Source organism: Narcine bancroftii, chromosome 7, assembly GCF_036971445.1.
Source record: "Narcine bancroftii isolate sNarBan1 chromosome 7, sNarBan1.hap1, whole genome shotgun sequence".
NCBI lineage: Eukaryota > Metazoa > Chordata > Chondrichthyes > Torpediniformes > Narcinidae > Narcine > Narcine bancroftii.
This window is the reverse complement of record NC_091475.1, coordinates 47883011-47909767: the sequence shown is the minus strand read 5'-3', so window position 1 is coordinate 47909767 and position 26757 is coordinate 47883011. Positions and strand designations below refer to the sequence as shown.

The 26757-nt window shown below is 40.7% G+C and overlaps 1 protein-coding gene across 5 annotated transcripts in view; it reads right to left on the bottom strand.

Annotated features, from left to right (window-relative positions):
• cnksr2a (connector enhancer of kinase suppressor of Ras 2a) overlaps nt 1-26757 on the bottom strand; it is a 489894-nt gene that overhangs the window by 461489 nt on the left and 1648 nt on the right. For 2 of the 5 annotated variants that reach the window (XM_069889984.1, XM_069889985.1), the window contains exon 2: nt 16904-16987. The exons of the other annotated variants lie outside the window; for them this stretch is intronic. In XM_069889984.1, the coding sequence (XP_069746085.1) occupies nt 16904-16987 (84 nt within the window). The remainder of the gene's footprint in view (nt 1-16903; nt 16988-26757) is intronic. 5 annotated transcript variants of the gene reach the window in all.

Genomic DNA, 26757 nt, shown 5'->3' with positions numbered 1-26757 from the left:
CCTTAGTAGGGAGATCCAGATGTCTGTCTGCTACAAATGCCCTCAATGTTCCAATTCTTGCTGACTTCATCCTTCTCTTACTTCACAGTTAATCCTAAATTATCTCCTCACCCCACTCGGTCACCATTCGAAGTGGTTCCACACTTGATGTGTATTCAAGTAATTTCTCCTCCAAAGCACTGCACACCACCCTACCTTTTCACTCCATGATATTTTACTTGAATTCATTGTGAACTGATGTCCTCCACACAATCTATTATCCATGGTATTTGGATCTTATGAACAAAAACCTCTGGGCAGGTTTGAAATTAAGGTACTGTTGATTATGCGCTGGTAATCCCATGAACCCTATTTACAATTTCCCCAATAGTGAAGTAAAACAGCTCAGAATATTGGTGTAACTTAGTTGGCACATAAATTGTAAAGATCCCAACACAAGCATAAAGTACCCCTTTAAAATTCTCTAACTGGAACTCAATCATTAACATCTTGCCAATAACAGAAGACATCTGTGTGCTCTGTGAAGCATTATTCATCTCCTGAATCCTCTGATAGTCTCTCCAATGCAATACACTATAATGGAGTATTCAACAATTATCTGGATTGGAGCACCCACAACAACACTGAAAATGGTCAACACAAAGATGTCACTCTAATACATGCAGCAACACATTCTTCTTATCCACAATTTCTACCATGAAACAGTGTCAGAAAAACACATCACTTGAACCCTCCAACTAGGGCTGGATGAAAAATGCTCGTTTTGCAAGTGATTCCCACATCCAGTAAGTAAATGGACAAAATTCACTTCTCTTCAAGGTGGAGCAAATGTTAAAATGACAGCCCAATGTAGTCATTGCATAAATATGCAGAGAAATGTCAAGCAGAAAATACATATTTCACATAGAAAGCGGAAACTGGACTGAAGGAATAGAAACCAAATGTCTTTCCTTCCCCTTGCACACTTCAATTCCTCTCATTACCAAGCAACACTCAGGTGTTCATCTCTTGCTTTCTTATAAGAAATCTATGAGGTGGGTGGAATACCTGAGACATTATAAATAAATAATAACAATTATTAGAAAGGATGAATGGCCAGAACATTGGCAGAAAAGATATCTTGCAGAAATGAGTATGGAATTGAATTCATTTCCAACTAAAACAATTATTTTCAGCTCTCACAAAAGCTTTAATGAACTTTAAGACAGAATAATAAAAATTGAAAATTAAACTTAATAATCAATATCACTATTTTACCTGAACTGACAACTGATGAATAATGTAAGGAGTACTGCAGTGATTGAATTAACATTTCCAGATTTCACAATTATTTTCACCTTTTGTGTGACTAAATATATTTAACCAACTGCCATACATTCTATTATTGCATTTAGCTTTTTCTAGTTCTATGTTAACTGGAGATTTACAAATATACATGTATATTTTACTCAATAGTACATTATTGATTCATAATAAAATGACAGCATTGAAGATCTTGCCACTCTCTCCCTCTCTGCTGAGTTATTGTTTGAGACCGAATCCGAGCATTCACTAGCTCAAGGCACCATCTGAGCCTGAGGAGAGATCTGGGCCATGTATGGTTACCATTAATAAGGTCAGGTAACCCCAACTTTCTGTCAATCCTCAGGACATTTTTTAACTGACAGCCTTGTCTATATATTTGCTCTCAATCAGTGTTGGCAATTCCAAAGAACATCTGGCCACTTTCTGACTCGTTGGTCTATTCACATAGTCATTCAAAATTCTATTCCTCATCTTCTAATTCACACAAGTCCATTTACCTATACTTGTGCTTGCTGACCAACATATCTCCAACACAAGTCCCTTTCACACTTGCAAGTGATCCCAGTAATTAACCACCAATCAGCCTTTAAAGGGCCTAGTGTGAAAGCAAAATCAGCTCAACGCCGGCCTCAGATGACATCATTTCATGTCAGGAATTGACAGCCTTGATCTCAGGTACAATCCCTGGTGTCTGCAGATGCCGGTATTACAATCAGACTGTGAAATGGGCAATTGCATTGTGGGATTGAAATTACCTCAAGTTTTTGTGTGAATGCAGGAAAGTGAAGGAAGAATAAAATGAAGATATAAACTTTGCTGTAGAAAAGTCGCAGTGGGGGGGGGGGGAAGAGAGAGAGGAAATAAATTACAATAAATACCAATAGCAGACAATTTTTAAACACCATGGGAAAGTCAGTAGCACTATAGCACACAATTTATAAAGACCATGAGAAAAAAACAACGGTGGACCTGACTTCCCAGAGAAACCACTCCATAGATGCTCCATGCATGCAGCCAGCCATGCATATAGCCTTTTCCCTGTCTCATGAAATTCTGGGAGAGCAGGTCCCCACCCTGTTTAAAAATTGTCCGCTATTGCTATTTATTGGTAAAACAATCCCTTATAAAGGTTTATAGAGGTCGCCACAACAACAGGGGCAGAAGGGCTCACACGATACTGTACATAAAGCTGATCAACAGCCAGCCAGCTGGAGTCAGCCCCTTAGGTGTCTTCCTGCAGGTACAGAGGACTCCCCTGCAGTAGGCTGGTGATCGTATCACCACATTCAACCCCTTCTTAAAATTGTCCTGGGGGAGGGTTGTGTAAATGGTGGTGAGTGATATTTACAGATTTAGGTGGTCTGGCGGAGGCCCTGGGACCGTCACAGGGTTGGCTCCTGGTCAAAGCTCAGCGAGGGTGCGGTTGATGCCTGAGGGTTGGCTGGGTCCAGCGTAGCCATGGCGGGCGTTGGTGTGGGCAGCATGGCATCCATCTGCCAGCTGGGAGGGGTGGTCCGCCAGGAGCCCGCACGTGTTTGTGGGGGTGTACCATTCCTGGAGATGTGAGCCAAGCTGGGAAGGAGACCTCAATTGCCAATTTCCTGGGGAACGAGAAAAGGCACTCATGAGGGGTCTGATTAGTGGCCGCGGACAAGAGCGACCTAATGGGATGGAGTGCCTCGGGGAAGGCCTCTGCTAGTAGTCAACGGACTAGCCTTTGGACCTCAGGGCAAGGAAGACTGCCTTCCAGATCACCCCGCTTTCGCACTCCATCTGCCCATTGGGTTGTAATTAGTCGTGAGACTAATAGCAATGCCTCATGCTACCAGGTACTGGTGCAGCTCCTCACTCACGAAGCCACACCCCCGTTCACTGTGGATGAATGCCGGGTATCTGAGCATGGTGAAGATCTATGTCAGTGCCTGATAATGGTGGCTCTGTAGGGTGTCAGGGCAAGTAAAACGGGAGTATTTGTCTGAGACGGTGAGGAAGTAAACGTTCTTGTTCGTGGAAGGCAGGGGTTGTTTGAAGTCGATGCTAAGCCATTCAAAGGGCCGAAAGGCAGAAGGACGAAGTGCAGTTTGCACTCTGCATAGACCCTGCATGACTTGGTCATGGTCCGGACTTCTTGGACGGTGAACGTGGCCAGCTCGACTCTCCAGCACAAGATCTTATCGTTCTTGATCATGCCATTATGGGTGGTGCTGAACATGAAAGCCACTGTGCGTTGGTCAGTGAGGAGGGTGAACCTCCTGCCTTCCAGGTAGTGGCACCAGTGGCAGACCGCTTCCACGATTGCCTGGGGCTCCTTTTCAATGGCTGAGTGCCCAAGCTCAGAACTGTGGAGGGTCCTGGAGAAGAAGGCCATGGGTCTCTTCCCCCCTCCCCCCCCTTAGTGGAGGGTGGCCACAAGGGCAACATCAGAGGCATCGCATTCCACCTGGAATTGGGTGTCCTCGTCCACGGCATGCATCATGGCATCAGCGATGTACTGCCTGATCTGAGCAAAAGCTGCTCGCACCTCGAGGGGGGTGGGGGGGGGGTGGAGGGGAAAGGTGGTGGCTTGGGCCAGTGGGCAGACCTTGTCTGAAAAGCAGGGGACCCACTGGGAATAATAAGAGAAAAGCCCAAGGCACCTGCGGAGGGCCTTGACCGTGTGGGGGAGAGGCAGTTCCATTAGTGGATGTATGCATTCTGTGTCATGACCAATGACACCATGTTCCACAATGTACCCTAGGATGGCGAGGCGGGTAGTGCTGGGCAAGCACTTCTCTTTGTTAAGTGAGATTCAGCTCCTCAACTGTCCGAAGAAATCTCTCCAGTTTGTCATCGTGGTCCTGCCGGTCGTGACCACAAATGGTGACATTGTCCAAGTATGGGAAGATTGCTCTTAGGCAGTTCGTCTCCCGCTGGAAACAGAGACCCTGTTAGTGATCCCAAACAGGACCCAGCAGAACCCTTCTGCCTGGAAGGCAGTACATGGTTTTTCCCAGGTGTGGATAGGGAGCTTGTGGTAGGCTGACTTTAGGTCAATTGTCGAGAAGACCTTACAGCAGGCTATCTCATTGACCATGTCAGCTATTTAAGGTAGGGGTTAGGCATTCAGTTCAGTTTATGGTCTATCTATAATCGATGGCCATCCTCGGTTTTCTACCCCTTTCACCGCTAGGACTTGAGCTCTCCAGGGACTGGTGCTGGGGTCTAGGATACCTTCCGCCAGAAGCTGGCTCACTTTTGCCTTAATGAAAACCCTGTCAGCCAAGCAATAGCATCTGATCTTGGGAGCTATAGGCTTTCAGTCTGATGTAAGGGCGGAAGGGGTTACCCGTAGCATGGAGAGGCCACAGGTGGATTGTGGGCAGTCACTGGGCTGTGTGCTGTGGAATGTGAGTGGGAGGAGGGGCCTGCCAAAGGCAAGGGTAAGGCTTTGGAGGTGGCACTGGAAGTCCAACCCTAAGGGGACTAGGGCACAGAGCTGGTGCATGACCAGGAGCCTGAACCCTTGGTATGCTCTCCCGAGAGCCGTGATGGAGTGGTCCTGGGATGAAAAAGTGATGGAAAAGTTCATGGGATAGATTTTGAGCTTTAGTGTTCGGGCTATATTCAGGTGCACAAAGCTCTCAGTACTACCACTATCAAACAGGCATTTTGTTACCTTCCCATTGACAGCAATGTCCATGATTGAGCACCCAAATCCATGGGAATGTCCATTTTTAAAATGGTGGATGCTAGGACCATCTCAGGGTCTGATTTGCTGCTCCCCGATGGATAAGGCAAGTAGCGGCCAGCGGTTTCCTTCCAGGGTGTGGGGTGTGTCGGGAGGACTATCAGGTATGCATCCATGTTGACCACATCATCCCATCGATGTGCAGTTGGGGCCTGGCTGGCCCAAAATGCCGGTGCCTGGTGGATGCATGTGGCTTCGGTGCGGTCAGGCAACTCAACAGGCAGCAAAGTGGGTGGTGACGTCATCTGAGCAGGTGGAAGTGACTTCTTCGGTACGGGCAGAAGTCGTCTGGAGGAAGATGATGGCGCCTGTGGCGAGCACACTGCAGCAATGTGGGTCAGTGGCTAGGCCAGAAGTGACATCAGCAGTAAGGGCGGAAGTGGCAGGGCGAGTAATGGCATCGACCTTTCCTCGCACATGGCAGCATTTGGGATGGCTCCCAACTGGTCGCAGAGGGCCGCTGCACTCCCGACAGGCCTGGAAAGGCACATCTTAGTGAAATGGCCTTTCTTCCTGCAGTGGGAGCAATGCGAGTTTCTCACTGGGTAGCTTTTGTGGGATTGCCTGTCTGACCCACACTGTAACTTACAGGGGCGAGCTTCGCTGGCAGCTGCGATCGTCTCCTCCACGTAGGGCCCTTCGGTGACTGCGATCATTTGCATCTGCCAAGCTGAGGGTTGGGGAGTCAGGCATTGAAGACCTCTGCATGATGAGCTACAGCCCCCAGGAAGCAGACTACTTCCATTGTCCTGGAAAATGAGGCAATGTTTTCCTCCAGCAGCTTCTGTTAGGCCCTCCTAGAGCACAGCCCTCGCACGCAGGCTTCCTGGAGCAGTCGCTCCACTTCCCCTTTGGTCACCCCAGTCTTGACCAGGCACGGGCGGGCTAGGTCACGCAGGGCCCCCAGATAGACATCTGCTGTCTCACCTGGCTGCTGGGACCTGATGCTGAGCAGGTAGCGGGCATAGACCACATTTGTCAGGGGCTTGTGCATGCTCTCCATCGCAGTTCAGTCCTTGGTGGCCTGGAAAGCTCGAGGGCCCAGCTTGGTACGGAGCACCATGAGCCATTTCTGGTTAGCGTTGATCACTTCAGCCTGTGTTAGGATGATCGTATGATCTCGAAGCGTGCCTGGGCATCCAGATGTTGGGGTCAATCTCTAGGCTCCCAATTGTCAGAAACTTCTCCATGGTCTCTCTTTAAAGTTTTTACTGGAATAAATTGTGGTGCGCTGAGGTAACAGCAAGCAAGCACAAAACTCAAAAGACTGTACAACAGGCTTTATTTCAGTAAAAGTCTGAACACCAGTTCAAGCCTTGGTGGCTCCCTGTGTGACTGGCTAAGGAGTGGGCAGCTCAGGTTTATATTCAGGTCCGCTGATTGACAGCCGGCCAGATGGAGTCAGCCCTTTAGGTGGTCTTCCTGCAGGTACAGTGATCACCCTCTGCAGTGGGCTGGTGGTCGTATCACCACAGGCCTATGTCGAATAAATGTTTTTTTTTCTGAGTCATTTAAAAACTAGTAATTTTTTAAAAACAGATCAACAGCAACCGCAAATCACTTTATTCAATGTTTAAACAACAAAAAACAAGGGAAGGCCTTTTAATCATTAAAATAATGTTTAATTCTCTCCAAAAAAATATTTAAATCCCCGATATGACCCCACCACTGCCACTGATCCTTGAGGAAGCTTTCCGAGCCAGTGGAACACTCACTGGCAAGTCAGCAGACTCCTGGCTCCCCGGAGCTTCCGACGCCCAAGTTCCGATTCCTCCCCTAGGCCTAGCTCTTGGGGAGTTCGTGTGTGTATGTGGTAGTAGGCTGAGGGGAAGGTTCGGAGTTGGTGTCAGGTACCCTGTTGTGCCAAGGAGGGAGGGAGGGGAGGGAACACTGTTATATAGTCGAGATAATGTGAACTATTTTGTAACCACGTAAGAATACACCCTTATCACTGTAGTAACTGTAGTGCATTACTCTGTGGCATATGTATATGAGGATGAGAGTGTGTGAACAGTTTTTCTTTTGATGGGGAAGGCATGAGTAAGTAAAGTCTTCTGTTAAAGAAATCTTGCATTTGTTATTTAAGAAGCCACCCAAGTAACCCAAGAAATATAACAAATGCCACTGAGCCCGAGATCCTGCTCCTGCCCAGGAGTCCGAGGTCCTGTCCTGCCCCTGCCTGGGAGGCCACTCTCCTGGATTATGCCAGGACAAGGATTCTTCCAACTGGCTGTGGCTGGGAGACAGTAGCATACAGTTCGAGATCGAGAGTTGGAGAGAAAAGTCAATAGGGGAAGGTAAAGAAGAAATGAAAAGAGAGAGGGGAGGGAGTTATCTGAAATGAGGACAATCGTCGTTCTAATATCACGACGACTGCATTTTTTTTCAACCTGTGAGGTCAATTTGGCTCCAAAAAAATTCAGATAATTGAGGATTTCATAGAATTTGATCTTGGATAATCGAAGCTGTACTGAGCTTTCAAGTTAATTCAACATTTCCATATATTGACAGTTACAAAGAAATAAAAAGTTAATGCATAAAACAAAAAAATCTAACTCCAATGAAAAAAAGATTTTTTTAAAAAACCCAAAAAACAAAAACAACTGGTCAATCCATTCTGAGAGTAATTTCAAAGTAAGTAGAAAAGAGATTCTTCCTCAGTAAACACAATGCACTTGGGGAAAAAAAACAAACTGGAAGTGGTTCAATTTTGTTTATTAGTTTGAGTCATGCAAAAATATTGAATAAATGGTAGCCAAGTTTTTGAAGTTAAAGGTAGCATCAAATCTCCAACTTTTAAAAGGTCTACTCTTACTTTATAATCTGCATCATTGTTTGGTACCATCATATTATCATAGCCTGGGCCAAATGCAAAGTGAAATGCTCATACCTTGTCAGCACAGTCGCTCCTTTCTTTTGCAGCAAATGCTCCAATCTCCTGGTCCTATAATATAGGTCATTGGTAATTTTCAAGCTCTTTTTTCAGGTTTCAGAACTGACCAGAAAGCAAAGGATGTTGAAGCTATTGAACATTTGGGGTCAGCACTTGCATAAGTATTACATTTTTCCCTCTAAGCAGAGGGACATCATACCACTGTGGCCTTTTACTTTGGCTGAAACTACCAATTTGGTCTCAGTTCATAATATGAGGGAGGCTCTTGCCCAGTGGTTCTTAACCTTTTTATTTCCACACACATAACACTTTAAATAATCCCTATGCTATGCTCTGTGATTACTAAGGGATTGCTTAAGGTGGTATGTGAATGGGAAGGTAAGGTTGAAAACCACTGCTCTAGACCCAATTTTTACTGAAATATTTTGCTTGAGAAAACTTGTCTTTGACCCATTTCCTTTGGAGTCATGAAATTGTGCACACAAGACGTCAATTAGGTACGATTAAAACAGTGGTTTTCAAACTTTTTCTTTCCATCCCCATACTAGCAATCCCTTACTAATCACAGAGCACCTAAGGCATAGGGAATACCTAAAGTGATATGCGAGTGGAAAGAAAAATGCTGAGAACCACTGCATCTAGCCAGAAGCAATTAAGTTGTTACAAGTTATTTACAATTGGCAGAGAATGAATTATGTCCCATTCAACTGGATTAGGTTAAATTTTGGTACTTAAGGAATGGTAATGTATTAACTAATTTTCTCCTGGACTATATATGTTTTGTATAAAAATGGTAAGTAACTAACTCAATCACATATTCCACTTGATGTAATAATACCCACAAGTTGCATTCAGCAGCTCAGTTTAAGATCAGCAACAAAGCCTTGCAGGCTGGCAGCACTTTCACTCAAAGTTGCTCAGAACAAACCTCACCCATAGATAGGAAACTCTGAGATCTGGTTAAGGTTGTCCCCTGGCAAAAAGACATGAATGTTAATACCTGTGTACAAAAATATTTCAAACTCCTTTAAAATAAACAAAACCAATAAACAACTGGAACAGTAACAAAAATGTAGAAAAAAAATAACATTTAAAAATATCAAATAAATCCAAACAATGAACACCCTGACTTTTCTCCATTGATTTGCAGGGACAACAGTTCCTGAGAATTCCGGACAACTCGTTGTAACTGCAATCATTCCAGTCTTCTATTAGACACTGGTGTTTGTAAATGATAGTATATTAATACAAATAAAGAGCTACCTTAATGAACACTAATGCTTTAGAGATGACCTGTATGATCAATTTCTCAGCCAAGAGCTACTGACAAATAATGCCACCCTGCTTCTCTATTGTGAAGCAATGAAGGTACTGTAGCATAATTTTGCAATCTCCACACCCCTTACATTTCCTACCTTTCCCTGCAGCCCCTCATTCGCAGAATCATCCAACTTTATGCTTGTATAATCTAAAAATAATTTAAGCCTACATTTTGCTGCAATTAACAGAAGCCAAACACAAACTTCGGAAGAACCTAAAACCCTCTGACAATGCACTAGCAATTCATTTTTGTAATATTATTGGTGCATAAACATCTGTGACAAAGGTGTATTCAATATGTGTAATGGTTGTATGTAAGGAGTTGTTTTACAAATGAGACGGTCAATAATTGTGACATGACTCGGGCCATTTACAGAAGGGGCCATGATATTCCAATAATCAAGATGTGCATTTAAGTGCCTGAAAGCAGTGTTTCTACTTCATCTTTGACATGGAACCGGAATTGCACATCACAGCTGAATGATTTGCTGTCACTGAGAGAAGATTTGGCAATGTACAGCATGATGACTGCAATTTTAGAGCCTGCATCAAAAAAGACATCCTGGAAACAACAGCACTTCCACTTAACTCACAATTTCAAAAAAGGAACCAAGAGCTAGAAAAAATATTCCAGATACTTGTTTGTTGAATACAATCTGTTCAAGAACAATTGGATTAGTTTAGAAGAAAGACCACAGTTCATCATGCATTATGTTCCTACACAGGGCACATATGCTTAACCTTTAAACCATACTAACTTGCATTAATTCAACTCTTTGGAACATCAATACTGAATAGAGCAACACAAATAAATGTACAAATTAGGTGAGAATTATTTCACAGTGGGATGAACTGTTGACATTCCAAATTACACAGTAGGATAAAGGGTTCCATTAAGTTTACTCACTTGAAAACATTGGCAAAAACTTGCAATGATATTTATGTATACAATAAAAGTGTAATTTAACACAAACTATAACAATCCATGTGAACTTTAATATGATATTTGACTTAAAATACTGTGCAATTAAAATAAGATTTTCAAAAATTAATCTGCTGAACAAAAATAATGATTCTACTATTTTTTAAAATACCATTGAGGACCTCTCTCTAACTTGGGAGAACCTGAGAGCTGCTGGTTGGGGCTGAATAATTAAGATCCTTCTTAATAATGCTTCTCTCCTCCCAAAGTTTGATTCCATTGACTATCACCTAAAATAAAATTACTTAATCAAAAGCAGAACAGTACAGATGTCGGAAGTCTCAAACAAAACAAAAAAATGATGTAAATCATCAATTCCTCAGATGCTATCTGATCTGCTGAGTATTCCTTGATATTTTTGGGTTTTTAAAAAAAAACAACAAATAAAATATTTTCAAATCCCTTTCCGAATAAATCGCAACAATTCATTAACAGTAAATGATTCAAGCTTTACTTATTTCTTTAATAGATTGAAAACCAGAACATCTGGCAACAATCTGCAGTATTTCATCTTAACATAAATTAATTCAATAGATAGATTAAAAATGCAGAAGTAAACAACAGTGCAATTTTTTTTTAAATGTGTGAATTTAGTTTTTAACACACAAGTCAATGGAAGCCCACATTTCCTTATTACTTAGTATTTAGATGCATATATTTCATCTTGATGTTGTGATTAGATGTTGTCCTGGAAAACAGCAGTAGTTTTACAAGATTGTTTTATTCCAATCATCCACTTCTACAATTACAAACTCCAAATTAAACAATTTGCTATTCTATTTCCAATACATTCCTGTTGCCAATTTGAGCAGTGAAAGAATTAATACAAAGATTTATTTCCCAAGGGACCAGCATTGCAGTAGTCATGGAATTTCAACACCTTTCAACAAAACCAGTTGAAATCAGGATTTATCACTAATAACAACTAACAAATGGAGATATTTGGGAATTTAATACATTCAACATGATTCTGATATTAGAAGTTTTTGGTTCAAGATATTCTACCACCAACAAAATTCATCTTTTGTTAATATTGATTATTCTTCAAACTAAATCAGTAAGGATGCAAAGTCAGTTACCCAAACACATTTATTAGAAACATATAATGCTTGGAAACTGGAACAAATCCATGACATTTAGCATGCTTTTTGTTTGAGAAATTATTCATATCGCAAGAATATTCATATGAATTAATTTTATTTTTTTTTAAACTTGTCAATTGGTACTACACTGCAATTTGTTCAATAACAAAATTACTTGCCTCTTGAAATTATAATTTTTTAGTCCTGATTTTCCTTCAATTCTTCGAAATTAGAAAACAAATATTCAGGTATATATTGGGACTAAAAAAGAGAAAAAGTGAAAATTGCACTACATTTTTCACACCCACAGAGAGATAAATGTTTTTATTAGATAAGGTCATTAGGGAGTATGGAACCCTTGGCATGCAACAGAAGTTATGGATCATCGTGTATTATCTGGTGGAAAAGATCAAGAAGACATGAAACCCAACTGCACCCTTGACTGAAACGCTGCTTCCCTTTATTCCAATGCCTCTACTAAAACATCAAAAGGATTATCTAGTATTCTAAAAAATGTATTGTACACAGTTCAATAATAGGACAAAATGTGCCACAGTACGACATGGTGGTTGGAGGTTCAATATTTCCTAGGAATTAGCCCCATCAGTCATCGCTACAACTGCCAATGGCTCACAACTCTAATGACCCTGGGTTGACTCTGACTTCTGGTGAGTTCTATTTGGAATTTGTACATTTTACCTGCGATCAGGCTTGTTTTCCCAAGTACTCCAGTTTCTGTCCACATCCAAAAGTTATAGACACTGTAAATGAAAAAAAACCACACAAATGCTGGAGAAACTCAGCAGGTGAAACGGTGCCTTTATGTAGCAAAGGTACATCAAGGCTCAAGCCTGAAACATTGGTGTTGTATCTTTACCTTTGCTACATAAGGGCACTGTTTCACCTGCTGAGTTTCTCCAGCATTTGTGTGTTTTTTCACTTAACCATGCTGTCAACATAATCCTTTTACCTCTAGACACTAAATTATCCCTAATATGGGTAGATAGTGGGAGAATCAGGAAAGGAAGAGAGAGAATGGATGAAAGATAGTGGAATGGAATTGATGACATTACCAAGATACACTCATGCGAGAGTACTTTGACCCAGTCAGACAGTAGGAGTTTACAAACTGGGGCTGCTCAAGACCCGTGTTTCCTACCCGTGTAGTGGACCCTGCAGCCCCTTACAAATTGGGCTCTAAATTGGCCAGTCAAACAGCCACCGGCCAATTTAAGGGCGAACCCGTCCCTTTGGCGAGGCGGGTGTGTGACGTGTCCGGTATCCTCACTGGAAGTCACTAAAAATAATCTATATTCACTTTATGGATACATGCTGATTATCACAGCAACCTAACCTGAGCTGCTCACTCTTCACACTCGAACCTCCCGCCAATGTGACACTGATGAAGCACGCATGCACTGACATCATCTTCCACCCAAGCAGCCATCTATTGATTACATATTGAGCAGCAGCAGGTACACGATACATCCACCTCTGAGGTGGTTTGCCAACACGTGCAGTTTTTTTTTAAAAAAATTACCTACCATTTGGCCTGTATACGGGTAGATAACCTGCCAAATTGGCAAGTTAAACTCATGTTACAATCCAATTTGTAAACCCTAAGTCACTCTGGACAAACACATCATTTATATGCTCTCTGGGAAAATATTCAATCCAAATTGTTCTTATTTATGCTTTTAAAAGAAATGTTTCATTTTTAATAATCACATTGAATATTTTCAGAAAGAAAATGAAACCATCTCGTTGAGTCCCAGCCCTTAAATATAAAAATATTTGAAGCACAGACTGTAAATAAAATAGATGAGTGAAATGTTTGGGTATAGCTCTCCATTAGAAATCCCCAAAATACCTAACTGCCCTTCCCCTTATAGACAACCACAGATTTATGTGAATTTCAATCATAGAATACTTTTTCTTTGGCTTGGCTTCGCGGACGAAGATTTATGGAGGGGGTAAAAGTCCACGTCAGCTGCAGGCTCGTTTGTGGCTGACAAGTCCGATGCGGGACAGGCAGACACGGTTGCAGCGGCTGCAGGGGAAAATTGGTTGGTTGGGGTTGGGTGTTGGGTTTTTCCTCCTTTGCCTTTTGTCAGTGAGGTGGGCTCTGCGGTCTTCTTCAAAGGAGGTTGCTGCCCGCCAAACTGTGAGGCGCCAAGATGCACGGTTTGAGGTGTTATCAGCCCACTGGCGGTGGTCAATGTGGCAGGCACCAAGAGATTTCTTTAGGCAGTCCTTGTACCTTTTCTTTGGTGCACCTCTGTCACGGTGGCCAGTGGAGAGCTCGCCATATAACAGGATCTTGGGAAGGCGATGGTCCTCCATTCTGGAGACGTGACCCACCCAGCGCAGCTGGATCTTCAGCAGCGTGGACTCGATGCTGTCGACCTCTGCCATCTCGAGTACTTCGATGTTAGGGATGAAAGCGCTCCAATGGATGTTGAGGATGGAGCGGAGACAACGCTGGTGGAAGCGTTCTAGGAGCCGTAGGTGATGCCGGTAGAGGACCCATGATTCGGAGCCGAACAGGAGTGTGGGTATGACAACGGCTCTGTATACGCTTATCTTTGTGAGGTTTTTCAGTTGGTTGTTTTTCCAGACTCTTTTGTGTAGTCTTCCAAAGGCACTATTTGCCTTGGCGAGTCTGTTGTCTATCTCATTGTCGATCCTTGCATCTGATGAATACTACAGCACAGACATAGGCCCCTTCAGCCCTTTTAGTCTGTGCCAAACCATTTTTTTGCTTAGTCCTACAGACCTGTACCCAGTAATAGCCCTCCATACCTCTGCCATCCATGTACCTGTCCAAATTCTTCTTAAATGTTAAAATTGAGCCCACATTTACCTCCACAGCTGGAAACTTGTTTCATTCTCCAAGCACTCTCTGTGTGAAGAAGTTCTCCCTAAACTTCTGACCTTTTACTTGTAGCCCATGTCCTCTGATTTGTATCTCACCCACTCTCATGGACAAAAGCATATCTACATTTACTCTGTCTATCCCCCTCATAATTTTAAATACCTCTATCAAACATCCCTTCATTCTTCTACATTCCAGGGAATAATCTGTAACTCAATTCCTGAATTCCAGGCAACATCCTTGTAAATTCTCTTTGCACTTTTTCTATCTTAATATCTTTCCTGTAGATAAGTGACCAAAGCTTCACACAATACTCCAAATTTGGCCTCACCAATGTCTTATACAACTTTACCATAACATCCCAACTCCTGTACTCAATACATACTTGATTTAGGAAAAATAACATGCCAAAGGCTCTCTTTACAACCCTGTCCACCTGTGACACCACTGTTCTACTGCACTCCTCAGTGCTGTACTATTTACTGTGCAAGCCCTTTCTTGGTTTGTCCTTCCAAAATGCAACACCCCATGCTTGTCTTCATTAAATTCCATAACCATTTTCAGCCCATTTTCCAGCTGATCCAGATCCCTCTGCAAGCTTTGAAAACATCCTTCACTGTACTTCTGGCCAGATGCGATATGGTGTAGACTTAACCATCAGGTATTTTTCAATCAAAGTGATATATATTTTGCAGCTTTCCCTTTTGTTATTTACTCATTCGCCTCAAAATGACAACAAGAAGTGGGGAATCCAGAAAAAAATAGACTGCTAGCCTAACAATAGAGGTTATTTCTACCCTAGTGGATCAACAGATTATGGACTTCAAAGCTTCTTTTTTGCCTGTTAGAAGTCAAATTCTATCAAATCCAGTTATTGGTGGAGGAGCACGGCCAATGTTTGTCATCTCTGGAGCACACTTCTGAATACAGCACCTAATAGCCTGAATACACCTGGGATTGTCTATCTTAGAAGCTAAGCAGGCATTGGACTGGACAATACTTGGGAGAGGTGACCACCTAGGAACACCAGGTGCTGTAAGTTTCTGCAGAGGACAAGTGTCCTTATGTCTGCCTTATGGTAGACTAAAGTGAAAGAATTTCATGTATGTTACATTCTAAATGTAGTATTACATGTCAATAATTGAACCCTGCCTTTACCTAATTCAACGTGTTACTGAATTAGAAGATATCTGCTCCAGCTTACATGAAAGCAACTCAAATTTAACAATTAAAATTGTTGATCTGGAGAGCCAGAGTAGATGGCAGAATCTACTGAAGATGGGCAACTTACAAAATTCTTCTCTGACTTGTTATGTGAGGTGTTAAGAATCCCCACAGGAGGTCGATAGAGCACACTACTCTTTAGTATCTAAATTGGCTTTGTGACAGAGACCACGCTCGATCATCATTTGTTTACATCGCTATGATCTGAGATGCCGGGCATAGAGGGAAATTGGAATATCATGGTCAACAGATTCAAGTGGTGGAAGATTATACTCCTGAAGTTATGAATCAGCAAGCTAAGTGCAGAGAAGTACTGTCAGAATTGTACAATGGAGGATTTAAGCCCTCTGTGCTGTATCCTGCATGACTCTGTATCACACTCCCCAGCAGACACATTGCTTTCAGATGGTCTCCCTTCTGTATTGCACCCATCATAAATATCTGCTTGGTGATTGAAGCTATTGACTTATTATTTTGAAGCTTTATAGCTTTTGACATATAGTATTTATTGGCGAGGACTATCTAGTCTTCCTCTGTTCTGGTAATACTTTATGAGGTAATATACACATTTGGAGTGTTGTTTTGTGAGTTTTTTTGCTTTAAAATCTGGGATTTATTCAGTCTTTGTGGGAAGAACATTGGGGAAAGTTTATATGAATTTTTTTTAGTGGCAGTTTACATTTCTACTTTGCAATATACTTTTTAGAATTGAATAGGAATTTCTAAAAGTATCCTTTTTTAATGTAATGGTTGTATTCTTATCCAGATTATATGTTATTTTCAGAATGTAGAGTTTTGTTTTAATAACAATATTGGAGCCAAGATGTTATTACATAGGACAGGAAAGTTCATTGGGGGAGAAATATTTAATTTGATGAGCTTGCTCCTGAGGTCTTTGGCAGTTGTCTGGCTTTTAGCTGGAAGGAGGGGTGGGAGGGTGGGAGTGGGTTTTTTCAAGGTTGTTATTGTGTTAGGTGACCACATAAGCTTTGTCCTTATGTGTTGTTTTTATTTTAATATCTGCTGTATGCTCTGTTCTTGCTTCAAGGGCAGCACCTGAAGTTTTGTTAACGTGTGTTTTTCAACTCACTTCTCTTACCATTGACAATGGATAACTTTTTAATTTTTTTTAGTTGGAATGTTAAAGGTTTGAACCATCCTGTTAAGAGAATGTAAGTACTTACGCATCTTAAACAATTTAAAAAATAAATTGCTTTTATTTTCAAGAAACATACATTGGTAGCACTGACAGTTCATGTCTCATGCCATGGTGGAGGGCTCAGCATTTTTCACTCCACTTTTCAGGCAAAAGCCCGGTGGGGGGGCCTCAATTCTTATCAACCAAAATATTCCTTTAGTTCATCACAATATCAGATACTATCAGTCATATTATTGTTTCAGGAAAATTATATAATCAATTGGTGGTTCTTGCTAACATTTATGCCCTAATATAGCTGATGCTGGCTTTTTTTTTTAACTTTTTTTTCTTCCTTACCTGATCTGGACTCGTACTCTCTTGTGCTTAGTGGATATTTCAAATGTTGGTTTGATCCTGTGTTGAATCGATCTTCTCCCAACCCTGCAATAGTGAGCAAGTCCGCCTCATTTATTCAATGATTATGGTATTTCTGATGTATGGAGTTTTCTTTATCCAATTAGGAGAGAGTATTCTTTCTTTTCACATGTTCATCATACTTTTTCTAGAATTGCTTATTTTCTTATTGATAATCAATTACCCCAGTGACTCGCTCTTATGATTACAAGAGTATACTGATATCTATACAGTACACAATCTATGACCCATCCTGACCTTCCTAAAATAAATAGACTCTGACATTTCAATTTGATTTTAATGTCTGATAGTGATTTTGTGAAAATTACGGAGGAGCATATAACATTTTTTTTTAGTACAAATACTTCAGAAACTTCCAGTCTGATTGTCTGGGATGCACTGAAAGCCTACCTTATGGGGCAAATTATCTCTTATACTGTGAATATAAAAAGGGATAATAAAGAACATTTGTAATTAATAAAATTAAAGAAACAGATCGTCAATACACTCAAGTTAGAAATCCAGAACTATACAAAAAGCAAGTGGAGCTTCAAACTAAATTTGATTTCCTTTCAATACATCTAATTGAATGTCAACTTTTAAGAATAAGAGTCTGTTTTATATCCAGTGATAACTCTGGTAAATTGTTAGCTAATCAGTTGAGAGGATTTGAACCAAGAGGGCAAATTAGAAAAATTAAAATGGAGGATAGTAATGTTACTTTGGATCATTCCAAGATTAATGACACATTTGGGAATTTTTATTCCCTACTTTATACTTCTGAATTAAATAGTTTGATGGAGAATATTTTCAATCATTTAAATATTCCCAAGCTCTGTCCAGGTAACAAAATGAGATTAGATGAACCTATACCACAAATGCGGCTATACCTTCTTTGCAATCTGGAAAATCACCAGGTTCTCTGTGGAATTTTTAAAATCATTTTCCTCTTTGATCTCATCTTATTTAAGTTCTGTGTTCTCTGATTCGTTTAAGAAAGGTAAGCTTCCAGCATCGTTTAATGAGGCTGGTATTATTCTTATTGCAAAGAAAGGTAAAGATCTATAGAGTGCTCCTCCTACAGGCCAATATCTGTATTAAATGTTGATATGATAGAAGGAGAAGAAGATGAAATGAACTGACCCAGTATGTAAAAGTAGAAGACACAACTTTCTTGTTTATTTTCATTGTTGAAAATAATGTTTAATGTATCATATAGGTTGAACGTTGAGTGGGTGGGGAGGGGGGGTGAAGGAGGGAGGGAAGGGAGGGGGGGAAAAGGGGAGAAAATGACATTGTGTATATTCAAGAGGGAAATGTTTGTGTGCATTTTGGTTAGTATGATTCATAGTGTGAAAAATAAATTTTTTAAATAAAAAAAAATTTTGGTTCAAGGTTTGGCCTGTAGATTGGAGAATATTTTACCATCAATTATATCCAAGGACCCAAATCAGCTTTATTAAAAATCGGTACTCTTATTTCAATATACATCGCTTATTTAACGTTTTGTACTCACCCTTGGGTGAGGTTCCTGAATGTGTCCAATTTCTTTAGATGTGGAAAAAGCATTCGACCGTGTGGATTGGAGGTAATTATTTACAACTTTAGAAAAAAATTAATTTTGGTCCAAATTTTATTGCATGGATAAGATTACTGAATTTGTGCCCTACTGCTTCAATTCTCACTAACATTCAACAGTCACAACCTTTTAATCTCCCACAGGGAACCCATCAAGGGTGTCCTCTAAGTCTATTACTTTTTGATTTGGCTTTAGCAATTGCATTTTGAAGCTGCGAGAACATCTTATGGATTTGGAGGAAGAGAATGCAACAAAGTTTCCCTTTATGCAGGCGATCATTTGCTTTTCATATCAAGCCTTGAAATCTCCCTACCTTCTCCGTTGCTGTTACTCGATTTAGTCAGGGTACAAACTAAATTTGTGCAACATAATATTTCCCTTTATGCAGGTGATCATTTGCTTTTCATATCAAGCCTTGAAATCTCCCTACCTTCTCTGTTGCTGTTACTTGATTTAGTCAGGGTACAAACTAAATTTGTGCAACATAAAGTTTCCCTTTATGCAGGTGATCATTTGCTTTTCATATCAAGCCTTGAAATCTCCCTACCTTCTCTGTTGCTGTTACTCGATTTAGTCAGGGTACAAACTAAATTTGTGCAATATAAAGTTTCCCTTTATGCAGATGATCATTTGCTTTTCATATCAAGCCTTGAAATCTCCCTACCTTCTCTGTTGCTGTTACTCGATTTAGTCAGGGTACAAACTAAATTTGTGCAACATAAAGTTTCCCTTTATGCAGATGATCATTTGCTTTTCATATCAAGCCTTGAAATCTCCCTACCTTCCCTGTTGCTGTTACTCAATTTAGTCAGGGTACAAACTAAATTTGCAGAAAAGCAAACTATTCCCTGTGAATACAATTGCCTCAATGTGTACTAACTTTCCTTTTAAGGTTGTGAAAGATCAATGTACTTATTTAGGTATGTATTACAGTTACAAGCATGTTCTTCTCTTTGGCTTGGCTTCGCGGACGAAGATTTATGGAGGGGGTAAATGTCCACGTCAGCTGCAGGCTCGTTTGTGGCTGACAAGTCCGATGCGGGACAGGCAGACACGGTTGCAGGGGAAAATTGGTTGGTTGGGGTTGGGTTTTTCCTCCTTTGTCTTTTGTCAGTGAGGTGGGCTCTGCGGTCTTCTTCAAAGGAGGTTGCTGCCCGCCGAACTGTGAGGCGCCAAGATGTACGGTTTGAGGCGATATCAGCCCACTGGCGGTGGTCAATGTGGCAGGCATCAAGAGATTTCTTTAGGCAGTCCTTGTAACTCTTCTTTGGTGCACCTCTGTCACGGTGGCCAGTGGAGAGCTCGCCATATAATACGATCTTGGGAAGGCGATGGTCCTCCATTCTGGAGACGTGACCCACCCAGCGCAGCTGGATCTTCAGCAGCATGGATTCGATGCACTATTAAAACACTTGAAGCAGCATTTAACACAGTGGTCACCCTTGTTCACATCTTTAGTGGGCCACACTAACTCTATCAAAATGAATATTTTGCCTACGTTTTTATATCTTTTTCAGACTATGCCAACTTTTATTCCTAAATCTTTTTTTTTGACACATTAGACTATTATAATCCATATATGGACGAGTAAGTGACCTCAATTAAGTTCACCTTCAGAAATCTAATTGAAATGGAGGTATGGTGCTACCTAACTTTCTGTTTTATTACTGGGCAGATAATATACACAACATTACATTTTGGAGACATTTTCATAAGACTTGACTGTCCATTGTAGGTATCAATGGAGTTGCATACAGTTAAAAATCTCTCCATTCCAGCTTTTCTTGGATCCTCCTTCCTTTTTCTTTAGATAAATCTATTGATAATCCAGTTGTTGGATATACCCATAAGGATATGGGCCCAGTTCAGAAAACATTTTGCATCTTATGGTTTTTCTTTTTCAAGCCCTTTTCTATTCAACAATCTCTTCCAACCTTCCTAACATGATTCTGCATTTCAAGAATAGTATAGTCTGGGTATTAAATGTTTTTTTTAAAAAATTGTTGATAATGCTTTGCATCATTTGAACAACTTTCTGAATAGTTCAATCTATCTAATTTTTTTAGATACTTGCAAATCAGACATTTTCTCCACTCTTAGATACCTAACTTTCCTAGTTACAAATATTGTTGGTGTTTTTTTTAAAACTTACAACCCACTCTTAAATGTTTAATATCCATTATTTGTGCTAACCTGGCAGGTTTAAGATCTGCCCCTCTTGATGAAATTAAATCTGTATGGGAACAGGATTTAAGCCTTGCATTGCCAGATGAGGTTTGGGATTTAATCCTTAAATTGGTTAATTCTACATTTCTTTGTGCCCGTCATTGTTTGTTGCAATTTAAAGTTGTGCATCGGGCTCATATGTCCAAAGCTAAATTATCCTATATCTATCCAGATGTAAATTCTTGTTGTGATAAATGTAAGAGATGAAGCCTCTCTTATTCATATGTTTTGAACATGTCCTCACCTTGAAAAATTCTGGAGGGATATTTTCCAAACCCTATCCTTAATTTAAACCTCAAAAGTAACCTCTGGTTGCCCTCTTTGATGAACGTTTGACCCCAATTAAATCTTGGATTCTGTCTTTTGCCTCTCTTTTGGCCAGACGTACAATACTACTAAGCTGGAGGGATGTTGTCCCACCCACTCATGCTCAGTGGTTGAGGGATATGCTATGAGCCCAGAGGACCCATAAACCCAGCAGCAATAGATATTCTCCAAGACAAATGGTTACTAAAACAAAAGTTGCTTTTAATTATCTTTAAACATGAAAACAGGATCAAACTTTAACTTATTACTATTAACTTAACTAACCCCCTTCTAATTCTAAGCACACATGTATGTAATGTACATGCAAGTTCAGAAATGTTCTTTAATTCACAGTCCAATCTCACTTCTCATTCCTCCAAGTTACTGGTTGCAGGCAATTCTTATACTGTGCACAAAATTTAACCTTTATGAATTTCACCAGGCTTTGGTGTTTGAAAGGTAAAAGGTTCTTGTCAGTTTTCAGACAGAGATTTCTTGTTCCTGGACACAAACTGATCCCATTAATCAGCCACGTCAATATCTTGCCAAAGGAACTTGCCATTAGATAATAACCTCTTTCTTTCAGCTCACCACAAAGTACCTTTTTGTTTCCGTAATTTCAAGTGGAACATTAAGCAGCCAGTCTTCTCCTCTTGTATGAACCACAAGGGCTTTGACCAGGCTGAACTAAGCACTCACAACCTATCTTCGAGTTTTTCCACAAGCTTGCCAGCATGTCCTGTTCCAGTCCCAGCTGCTGAACTGTAAAAACTGCAGAACTGAATTCTCTCTCTCTCTCTCTCTCTCTCTCTCAGAGAAAAGCCTGTTTAAATCTCACTGCTTGCAAAACCAAATAACCCTCTTAGAACAGCAACCTCCACTCAGACAGACTGCGGTTCCAAACCTAATCCGTTCTTTCATCTGTTGCTTTTCAAAACAACAATCCATTACTGAAGTCTCTTGGGCACTCCCCAAAGCTTTTGCAAATATATTGAAGCCGGTCTGTCTAGCTTGAGCAGAGCGCCAGTATTTTTAAATGATAACTGCTTGTATGTGACCTTTACTTAAAAAAAAACCTGCCACATTTTATCTCCCAAAATCTTATCTTTATACAATGTAAAACACAACATATTCTGTCACAGATATTATGTCCTGTTTAAATTTAGAAAAGATTTGTTATTCTGTTAGTAACTTAGACATAGGGTTTCAAAACCTCCAGTTCTATTATAAAATGTGTCTTCCAACACATTGTTATATTACTCTGGGCAAATTATAGAATTTCAATTTGGTAATGGGCTCAAGTGATGGGGAGAAAATGAAAATATAACGTTCAGGATAAAACTGTAAGACATTTTGTTACTTTATAGACATACTCTATTGATTTCTTTATATTTAACATCTTTGTTGTGTATTTTATGTTTTCTTTATATATCTGTTTACTTATGTAAAATTTAATAAAAATATTTAAAAAGAAAATCTTCACTGTCCACAACATTTCCAATATTAGTGTCATCTGCAAACTTGCTGGATCCAATTTACCACATTATCATTCAGATCACTGATATGGATGACAAACAACAATGGACTTAGCACTGATCCATGAGGCACACCACTAGTCACAGGCCTCCAGTCTGAGAAGCAATCATCCACCATCTCTCTCTGGTTTCTCTCTTCCAACCATTGTCGAATCCAGTTCACTACTTCACCATGAATATCTAGCATCTGAACCTTCCTGACTAACCTTCCAGGTGAGAACTTTTCAAAAGCCTTACAAAAATCCATTTAAACAACATTCACAGCCTTTCCTTCATCAATTTTCCTGGTAATCTCCTCAAGAAAGTCTACAAGATTGGTTAAACATGACCTACCATGCACAAAGCCATGTTGACTATCCCTAATCAGTTTCTGGCTATCCAAATAATTGTTTATCTGATCTCTTAGAAACACTTTCCAATAATTTACCTATTCTAACATCAGTCTCATTAGCTTATCATTTCCAGGGCTACTTTCAGAGCCTTTTTTAAGCAACAGATCAACATGAGCTACCCTCCAATCCTCCAGCACCATAACTGTGACTAAGGGCATTTAAAATATTTCCACAAGAGATCCGGCAATTTCGACACTAGCCTCACTCAAAGTCAGAGGAAATATATTGTCAGAACCTGGAGATTTATCCATTCTTATTTGCTTTAAGACAGCAAGCACTTCCTCCTCTTTAATCTGTTTAGGTTCCATGACCTCACTGCTTGTTTTCCTTACTTCCCACAACTTCATTCCCATTTCCTGAGTGAATAATGATTAAAAAAAAACATTTAAGATCTCCCCAACTCTTTTGGCTCCATACAAAGCCAACTACTCTGATCTTCAAGGGGATCAATTTTGTCCCTTACTATCCTTTTACTTTTAATATACCTGTTGAAACCCTTAGGATTTTTCTTCACATTGTCTGCCAAAGCAACCTCGTGTCTTCTTTTAGCCTTCCTGATTTATTTTTTATGTTTTTCTTGCATTTTCTATACTCCTCAAGTACCTCATTTGCTTCATGTTGCCTGCTATGCACCTCTCTCTTCTTTGGAACCAAATCCCCAATATCTCTCAAAACCCAAAGTTACCTATGCCTGCTAACCTTGTCTTTAATCCTGACAGGAACATACAAACTCAATATTCTCAAACTTCATGTTTGAAGGTCCTCCACTTACCTCGAACATCCTTGCTCAAAAACAACTTTCCCAATCTACACATTCTAGATCCTTTATCGTTTCATCAAAATCAAACCTATCGTTCTTTACAATTAACTTGAAACTAATGGCATTATGATCATTGGAGCCCAAAGTATTCTTCTACACCTAATTCTGTCACATGTCGTGTCTTGTTTCCTAAAAGGAGATCCAGTATTGCATTCTCTCTAGTTGATACCTCTATATATTGATTTAGAAAACTTTACTGAATACATTTAACAAACTCCTAAGCAATCCAGCCCTTTTACAGTAAGGGAGTCCTAGTCAATATGTGGAAAATTAAAATCTCCTACTATCACAACATTATGTTTCCTGTAGCTGTCTGCTATCTCTCTACAGATTTGCTCACCCAATATTCATTGACTATTGGGCAGTCTATAATACAACCCATGAGTGTGGTCATATTTTTCCCGTTCCTCAGCTCCACCCACATAGCCTCAGTTGACAAGCTTTCAGATCAGTTCTGCCTGAGCACAGATGTGATATTTTTCCTGAGGAGTAATGCCACTCCTCCCCTTTCATTAACCCCCCAACCCCCAACCCCATTCTCTTGTGTCTAAAGCAACAGATACCCAGAACATTGAGTCTTGCCCCTCCTGCAACTAAATTTCACATGGCCACAATGTAATAATTCCACGTTCCAATCCACACTGTTTGTCTGCTTTTCCTACAATACTCCTTGAATTGAAATAGATGCATCTGAGATCACGTGCAGCCCATCGACTTCCAACAGTGCATGCAATTTTCACACGTTTTCCCTCCTCCACTCCTCTATCTGTTCTGGTTCCCATCCCCCTGGGAATTTAATTTAAACCCAATGGAGCAGCACTAGGAAACCTTCCCACAAGGATGTTAGTCCCCCCCTCCAGTTCAGATACAAACCATCCCATTGCAACAGGTCCCACATTCTGTGGAAGAGAGCCCAATGATCCAGAAACCTGAAGCTCTCCCTCCTGCATCATGTCTTTAGCCAACGTGCTAAGTGCATTATCCTCCTATTTCTAACTCACTAGCACATGGCACATGTAGCAATCCTGAGATCACAACCCTGGAGGTCATGTCCTTTAACCTAGCACCTAACTCCCTGAAGCCTCCTTTCAAGACCTCCTCACCCATGTTATTATTCCCTATATACACCACATCATCTGGTTGCTCACCCTCCTTTTTGAGAATGCCGTGAACTCAATCTGAGATATCTCAGATCCTGGTACCAAGAAAGCAACATACCATTATGGATACTCAATCTCTCTGACAGAATTTCTTATCTGTCTTCTCCCACCAACACCCCCCCACCCCCCATTCCCTTCTTAGCCACAGGACCAGATGCCATGCAAGAGACCTGATTGCCCTGGCTTGTCCCTGGTAGGTCATTTCCCCCCCCCCCCCCACCACCAAAACAATATCCAAAAGGGTTCAATTATTACAGAGGGGAACAGCCACAGGGTGCCTCACACTGCCTGCCTGCACCCTTTTCCTCTCCTGTCTCCTGCTTCCGAGATGTGACAGTGTCCATGTAACTCCTGTCTATCAGCCCCTCTGCCATGTTCAGGAGCTACTGATGGATGCATCTCGCAGATGAAGTCGTCAGGGATGCTGCTGGCTTCCCTAATGACCCACATTCTGCAAGAGGAGCATCCCCCTGCCTTGGCTCCCATTCCCAATGTTTATGACTAAAGGAAAAAAAATCTGAAACCTTCCCCCACCTGTGCCTACCAGCTGAATCCTTTTTGTGCCTGCAATAAGCTGACCCTTTCTTACTTCAACTACTATCCCTTCTCTCTTAACTGTTCTTGCCAAAGTCTGTTGATTCAAAGCCTTACCACTATGACCACGTCCTCAATGACCACTCTGCTACACAGTCCCTCACTTTTACAAAGATACTGATTCTTCCACCATTTTGAGTCGTTTTTTAAATATCTGATTGAGGTCAACTGAAAACATTGATTCTTGGATCTCCCTAGATTATCTCTCTATATACTGCATGATTTCAGTATATATAATGCATCCCTCATTGAGATTGATGAACATCTGATCATTGACACTTATCCAAGAATTGCAGATATAAGAACAAAGGTTAAAGTTTACCTGCACTTCTCCTGCATTCCCCTCCACCCCAAAGGAAGCTCATGCCCAGGTGTTTCTCCACTAATTTGTTGAGTTAATTGTTTGACCTTCCTCATCGGGAAGGTCCCTCCCTTTTTATCTTTTTATACTTGAGATAAAAATCTGCAGAAGGGTGAAATACTCCCTCTGAACATCTAAAACCATAGAATAAAATATTCATTCTTGACAGTGGGAATGAGAAAAAATTACTTTGCTCAGATAATACAGGTGACAGTCGTAAAGTTTGTACTATTTGCATTAGCATCGACAGGGATGCCATCTTTTTTCCCCCAGACTATGCAATTCTAAAACTAGAGGGCACAGATTGAAGGGTGAGATGGAAAAGACCTCAAAGGAACCTTGAGGTGTCTTTGTCACACAGAGGGTGGTGGGTATACAGAACACGCTGCCAAAGTCACTGGGAGAGACAAGTACATGTGACTTTCAAAAGACATTCGGACAGGTCTATGGAGAGGAATGGTTTTGAAGGAATCAGGCCAAACTCAGGCAAATGGGACTAACTTATAAAGACAATATGGTCGGCATGGACAAGCTGGGCCAACGTGCCTGTTTCCATGTTATCGAACTCTCCGACTCTCATTTATAACTTACACCTGATTCATAACAATGAAATTATTCTGGTATTATTGTAAATTTGTCAAGCATAAAAGAATCATTATTTGCTGTCACATTCCTTTCATCTAAATCTCCCATTTAAGTGTATTCTTGCACATTCTAGATTCCGGTTAAGAATAACTAAAATAAGATCAAACTTCATTGTCTGTTTTATATGCACAGAGAAAAGTCATCCATTAACTGTGGTTTGTTTGATCAAATGACTAATC